The sequence below is a fragment of the Dendrobium catenatum genome, unplaced genomic scaffold (assembly GCF_001605985.2).
Source record: "Dendrobium catenatum unplaced genomic scaffold, ASM160598v2 fragScaff_scaffold_621, whole genome shotgun sequence".
In the NCBI taxonomy this organism is placed as follows: Eukaryota; Viridiplantae; Streptophyta; class Magnoliopsida; order Asparagales; family Orchidaceae; genus Dendrobium; species Dendrobium catenatum.
The window spans coordinates 89,769-97,421 of NW_021319083.1; the positions used below are offsets into that span (position 1 = coordinate 89,769).

A 7,653-nucleotide genomic window follows, 5' to 3' on the forward strand; every position below is an offset into this window, starting at 1 on the left:
TTATTGATAAAAATTAGAACAACCTTCAAAAAAATCTTATAGAGATCCCATTGTTGAGTTCACTAGGGAGATTATTTTCAGTATAAAGACAACTCAAGTCCTTTTAAAAAAGTCTGCGAATGAATTAAGGTGTTGTTTATATATCCCACAATATCTATAGCACAACTACCTCAAAAGTCTAAATATGATACAACTCTCTCTTGCAAGACATGTTTCAATTACATTGAGTATATTGTAGCCTTCACCTATGACACTTTGTTTAAAACATGTGGGTGACTTGTAGCTCTCACCACTAAACTTGGTCATAATTGTTTTTTAGTATATCATAATTAGGGGTGTCAATATTTGATACAACCCGAAAGTCTGACCAGAACCCAACCCGAAAATTTTGGGTTTGGGTTAGGAATTTCGACCCTTTTGTAAAATCGGGTCGAGTTCAGATTGACCCGAAAACCTAAAATCAACCCAATTTGACCCATTTTAATTAATTTAGGAGGGCTTTAAAAAATTGTTATGAAATAAATAAATAAATGTTATTTTCAAAAAAAATAATAAACCACATTGCTCAAATAGAACTAAGTTTGGTTTATTTTAAATTGGTTGAAATAAATATTACCTTAATTCGATTTAGGATTAAATAAATCAAATTAAATAAAAAAAATTAGTAGAACATACCCAAAGCAAGTCAGTTCAGGTTGACTCGAACTCAAAACTAGCCAGGTTCAGGTCTGAAAAATCAACCCGTTTGCAAAAATAGATCGGGTTCTGATCGGGTCAAAAAATGTCAGGTCGGTTTCAGGTTAGACCCAAATCCAACCCATGACCCAATTTTGACAGCCTTAATCATAATCCTTGTGGAGTACACTTGGGCCTTACTATCTCTATTGTCCACTCTACGAGCTTTAATATTCCATCATATTTTGTGTTGATTAATTACTTCGGCTCCTCTTCAAATAATCTACAAGTATTTTATACTTCCTTTCTCTCCTTACAAACTTTTAGAGTGTGTGCTCCCCATCACAACATTGGCTCATCACCATCAACAAATGGCATTGAATTGAGATTTTATTCACCCATACAACACAATGAAGTTTAAAGTGCAGCTTAAGAGTGAGTTTGACTCAAAATAACATGACTTAGTATATGATATTCACAGTGCTACCACAAATGATTTCAAAATTATAAATGTTCTTTTGACAAGCAGGACATGTATGAAAAAATGTCTGGTCTCTTCTAATTTTCTCTTATGACTTAGATTGCTAATATTTATTTTATATTACATCAATATTTCCTCCTACACAATCTAAGTGCGTTCATTTGACATATAAAACCCCTTTTGGTGATATTTAAATCAAGTGATCTTATCATGCAAGTTACAAGTAGAAGGATTTGAACATTAAAACATGCAAATTTATTGTTAAACTATATAAAATTGAAAAGAGCACATAACAATGGGATTTAAATTTGACATTTACTCTTGAATATAATTAAATGCATTGGACTAGGAGATTGGAGTTTTCTCAATTCAGTTGAAGGAAGCATAGCAATTAGATGCCATCAACCTTCTAAGACAACAAGACCGGCAAGTTTTGGTGTACTTAGTACTAGCAAAATGTTGCTTTTAAAATGCTTCCTATTAGGGCAAGGGAAAACTATCAAGAGTCTTCACTACTTCAAACCTCAAATCGCTACCACCTTCCATTGCTATAAACCTCAAATCAACCAGGAGATACATGAAGTCAACCTATGATGTTCATAACTAACTCATCAAGATTTCTCATGGAGAACCGAGAATGCAAATCCTAAAGAAGAGATTCAATGGCATTGGTGTTGTTTCCGGTGAGCAGGATATCATCGACACACACCAAGATGTACATGAAAGCTGAACCATGATAATACAAAAGAAAGGAGGGATCATGGGAGTTGACACTGAAGCCATACTGAATTAAGTGAGTAGAAAAGGTTGAGAATCATTAGCGAGGATCTTGGAAACCATAAATAGGATATGTATTAAACCATAAAGGGCTTTCTTTAGCAAGCACACATGCTCAGGAAAGTGAGGATCATGGAATCCTCGAGGTTACATCATATAGACAATTTCATTAAGTTAACCATGGAGGAACTCATTCGAGATATCAGGTTGTAATATTTTCCATTTGTGTGTAACAACAACAGTAAATAGGATATGTATTGTAGGAAACTTTACTACATGGCTCAAAGTGTCATGATAGTGATGAGCATTATAACAAGCCACGAAGCAATCAAAATTGTACTTAGTTTTGAACAACCACTTGCATCCTAATATGTTTTGATCAGGTAATTTGGGTACTAAGGTCCAAGTGCCTTATTTCTATAGTGTGTCAAATTTGACAGTCATAGATGCTCGCCACTATGGGTGTTCAATTGCATGTGAATATAACATAGGCATATGGGGAACAACATGAAGCTGCAAGTCAAACATAGGTTTATACTTTAGAGAGCCTGTCTAGCATCTAGTTATCATCGAATGGCGAATTGGGACTAGTGGAGGTGAGGTGACTAGATGTGGACCTTGAAGAGAAGTGGTAGCATCCTCAGGTTCGGGTATGGGAGAATATGTTGATGAAGTAGGGAGTATATAGGGGTTGTTAGAAAGTTTGGTTGTATTCATAATAGATGTAGGTATAAGGAGGGATAAAATGATGTAGGCATTTTAAAGTGGGTAGCAAACAAGATTAGTGGGAAGTTGGAATGGAAAAATTTGTTCATAGAATTGAACATGTCAAGAGATGTGGAGAGGACCGATGACTTGATCAAAGCATTTATAACCTTTTGAGGAAGAGTTATAGCCCAGGAAGATACAAGATTGAGATATTAATTGAAGTTTGCTATGAGTTGGAGGAGAAAAGTAAGTGTAGCAAACATAACCAAAAGTTTTAAAATGAGTGTAGTTAGATGGTCGTTGAAATACACACTCATAAGGTGATATGTTAGAAGTAGTTTTAGAGGGTAGATGATAAATTAAGAATGCAAGGGCAAGAAGAGCTTCAACCCAAAATATTAAAGTTAAATGAGCATCAAATAGAAGATTATTTACATTCCGCAACACCATTTTATTATATAGTATAAAGACATATTATTTGATGTATTATACCGCAATGTTGTAACTTATTTTTTAAAGTATTGTTAACAAATTCCTGACTTAGTATATGATATTCACAGTGCTACCACAAATGATTTCAAAATTATAAATGTTCTTTTGACAAGCAGGACATGTATGAAAAAATGTCTGGTCTCTTCTAATTTTCTCTTATGACTTAGATTGCTAATATTTATTTTATATTACATCAATATTTCCTCCTACACAATCTAAGTGCGTTCATTTGACATATAACCTTTTGGTGATATTTAAATCAAGTGATCTTATCATGTAAGTTACAAGTAGAAGGATTTGAACATTAAAACATGCAATTTATTATTAAACTATATAAAATTGAAAAGAGCACATAACAATGGGATTTAAATTTGACATTTACTCTTGAATAAAATTAAATGCATTGGACTAGGAGATTGGAGTTTTCTCAATTCAGTTGAAGGAAGCATAACAATTAGATGCCATCAACCTTCTAAGACAACAGGACCGGCAAGTTTTGGTGTACTTAGTACTAGCAAAATGTTGCTTTTAAAATGCTTCCTATTAGGGCAAGGGCAAACTATCAAGAGTCTTCACTACTTCAAACCTCAAATCGCCACCACCTTCCATTGCTATAAACCTCAAATCAACCAAGAGATACATGAAGTCAACCTATGATGTTCATAACTAACTCATCAAGATTTCTCATGAAGAACCGAGAATGCAAATCCTGAAGAAGAGATTCAATGGCATTGGTGTTGTTTCCGGTGAGCAGGATATCATCAACACACACCAAGATGTACATGAAAGCTGAACCATGATAATACAAAAGAAAGGAGGGATCATGGGAGGTGACAGTGAAGCCATACTGAATTGAGTAGAAAATGTTGAGAATCATTGGCGAGGATCTTGAAAACCATAAATAGGATATGTATTAAACCATAAAGGACTTTCTTCAGTAAACACACATGCTCAGGAAAGTGAGGATCATGGAATCCTCAAGGTTACATCATATAGACAATTTCATTAAGTTGACCATTGAGGAACCCATTCAAGATATCAGGTTGTAATATTTTCCATTTCTGTGTAACAACAACAGTAAATTATCTTGTTAACCAATAATTGGCTAAGGCGTCTAGGGTTTCCTTTTAATTATCTTGTTCATCATTGTTGTTCAAATTCATTGCTTCGCAGGAGGTGTAGAGATTGCACGAGTCACTTCTTCAGCTCCATTGCTATTCAACTTCACTCCTTCGACGACGTTCCCTTCCTATCATATTGGACATTACAACATTTTGATCTAAAGCAACAACGGTAGCTCACTGTGAAGGTAACTTTCTCCCTTTCGCGCGCTTCTTCAGCCATAAATCCAAGTAGAAACGAGATTTGGATTTACAAGGATTTATCGAATTTACGACGTAAATTCACAAATCCTAGATTTACAAATTTGCCAAATTTTCAACGCCATTTTTTGCATTTGGTTGGATTTACCATAAATCCTACTTAAAACGGGAAATAAATCCAATACCAAACACACCCCCTAGGTGTCTAGGAAACCATTTAGGGTATACAAAATAATGTCCTTAACATCAATAGTGAATCCAACTACAACAATGGCATCAACCTTCTATTTAACTTTGAAAAGATATTGAACCCTAGTTTTGTCCTTCATTTGTAATTACTAAAGTTCATTCTTCAACTATAACACATGAAAATGATACGTGGATTGCACCCAACATTCAATGGTGCTCCAAATGTCATGGCAAAAATCAAGGTTAAGCACATAGGGGAGTAAGAATGGGTGAATCATCAAATAAAGTGCTACAAATAAAATTTGATCTATAAAGGCCCATGTAAGGAATTGAGGATTGGTGGTGGTGTTCTCCAGCAAACGAGTTGTTTGGGTTGTTTTAGAATAGTACCATCTAGATGATATCCTTGAAACTCATTAGCCAAAAATAACTTTAGAATTTGGGATTTCCAAAGCGAATGATTGTCAAAGGTGAGCTGAAAATTGATTACCGTTTTGATGTTTGACATGAGGAAGTATAAGTATATCAGTCAAAGTGAGCGATGCCCCAGCGTAAAGAAAACTTAAAGAGTCGATGGAGGCCATGAAGACGCCAACAAAGAAAGGCAGAAAACAAAATAATGAGAAGGATTTCTCATGAAGGAACTTGCTCTGATACCATGATGAAAACTAATATGGTGTTTCACTGATGCATTAAGACTAACTATATAAAGGTGATATTATCTAGAGAAAGAGATGTTAATCCATACAACTTCAACTACAATTCATTCATACACAGAGAAAAAACATAAGATTAGTTATACAGCAATGGTGTGAAGATTAACTGTACAGGTATCAAATAGTAAAGAAGATACCAGGCTGAGTAGGAGCAAAAAAGATTCGAGAATATCATGACACAGCAAATGCAGAAGGCCAAAACCAAATATAAGTGGACTTACCTAATGTGTTGATCATTTATCAACAATAATTATGATAATTTAACATACAAATGTACCAATATTCATGTTGCACGAGAAAAGAATCTGATCAACAAAATGTATATTTTATAGCACTTCCTAACATTAGAAAGAAGTCGTTTAATCGACAAAACGTTAGAAGCTACGTTAATACTATCTGGCATTAAAGATAAACAAGGATGTCTCAAATCACAAACAAAATCGCCATTTCTAACTATGAAAACATCCTAAAATATTTCCCAAAAGAAATCTCTACGCTTTCTTGGGGGACTTTTTTGCCTTCGTGGGCGATTTAGCCTCATTAGCCTCTTTAGCCGCAGTCTTCTTTGGTAACAAAACAGGGTTTATATTTGGCAGGACTCCTCCATGAGCAATAGTCACACCAGATAAAAGTTTTCCGAGCTCCTCGTCATTCCTCACTGCAAGCAACAAATGCCTAGGAATAATCCGACTCTTCTTGTTGTCTCTTGCAGCGTTTCCGGCCAACTCCAACACCTAATTGACCATCATTTGAAGAAATCAGTACTTCGAAGATAAGCATTGAATATATCCGAACGAAAGAAGACCTACCTCAGCGGCAAGGTATTCGAGGACAGCCGCGAGATAAACAGCGGCGCCGGTGCCAACGCGCTTGGAATAACGGCCGTTCTTGAGAAAACGAGCAATGCGGCCAACGGGGAATTGAAGGCCAGCCTTGACGGAGCGGAGAACCTTCTTCTTCGACCCGCCACCCTTGCGGCCGCCGGCCGCTTTCTGCGTCTTAGCTGTTTCCATTGATCGTATTTGCCGAACTCTTAAGACCTCTCTGAAAATACGGAAAGAAAATAGGCGTTCAATTGAAACAAACGAAAAGCGGGGTTGCTGAATTTATAGGAGCTTATGGAGGAGGGAGTTTTCATGGCCCGTTAGATTTTCTTCAGGTGGAGGGCTGAGATTCTCTGATTGGTGGTCATCCGTGGCTCTATATAAAGTACCAATCAAAACAATGGCAGCTTTCGGTTAAGGCCACTACTATGGTTACAAGCTGCCACTCTTTTTGATAAAGGTGGATGCAGGCAGACTACGCAACACTTAAGATTTAATTTTATTTTTTTTTTAGTTTAAGTACAAACTTAAATAAATTGAACTCTTTAATATTAAAAAAGAAATAAATAATAAGCACTAAATAATAGAGATAAATAAAAACTAATTTGATAAAAATTATATTAAAATAATGATAATATAACAAATAAGAACTTACTATTTGTTGCAGTAAAGTAGGAAAATGAATTTGTAAATATTGAATATCTTCAAGAAGAATATATATAAAAATATGAAGTAAATAATAAGGAGATGATGGTAGTGGAAGATTAAATTAGTAGAATTTATAGCTGAATTAACTATAATGGTAACTTATGTGTAACGCTCTAAGACTTAAATCTATAACATTTATCTATCACTATACTCTTATGGTTATATAGAATAATATAAAATACAAAAAAATAAATTAAACATGAAATTTGACTCTGATTAATCATACAAAGCTTTTCCTCTTTCTGAATCTTAAAATCAATTAAATCTACATAATGATAGCACAACCTAACAAACATCCAAAATCCACCGCTATATTCAATGCAAGGTCTCAATAATCAATGTGCATGCTCAACTTGATTAATATCAAAGTAGCGAGCATCAATACGAATTCAACGAACAATATCAATATATTAAAATTTTAATATGATTAGTAAAATAAAAGTATATCTAGAAATGTAGGAATGTGTCATCATATAAGAAAATTAATAATTTTCTATAAAAAAACAATATCATGTGTTATACCGTAAAATATATGTTAGTTGTTTATCAATTATATTCAGGCAAATGATTTCATCATATATTTTCTATCAATAATCATATCATGTGTGCATGTCTATTTGTATGTTATACCAATGTATTAAATCTATATGATCAGTATTGTATTTTTAGGGAGAGAATAAATCAAGCACAAGCATGACCCTTAAAAGTAGCATAAAAAACTTTGATAATGAAGTGCATACGAAGCTCGTTGTATAAGCACG

General features: G+C 34.4%; 1 protein-coding gene across 1 annotated transcript; it reads right to left on the minus strand.

The window, feature by feature from the left end:
* Positions 1-5,725: 5,725 nt before the first annotated feature.
* On the minus strand, positions 5,726-6,419 carry LOC110112981 (histone H2A-like). The gene is made up of 2 exons (XM_020845389.2): positions 6,170-6,419; positions 5,726-6,094 (listed from the first exon to the last, which is right to left on the minus strand). Exons 1-2 carry the CDS (start codon positions 6,371-6,373, stop codon positions 5,852-5,854), a joined length of 447 nt encoding a protein of 148 aa, XP_020701048.1. The 5' UTR covers positions 6,374-6,419; the 3' UTR covers positions 5,726-5,851.
* Positions 6,420-7,653: the final 1,234 nt, after the last annotated feature.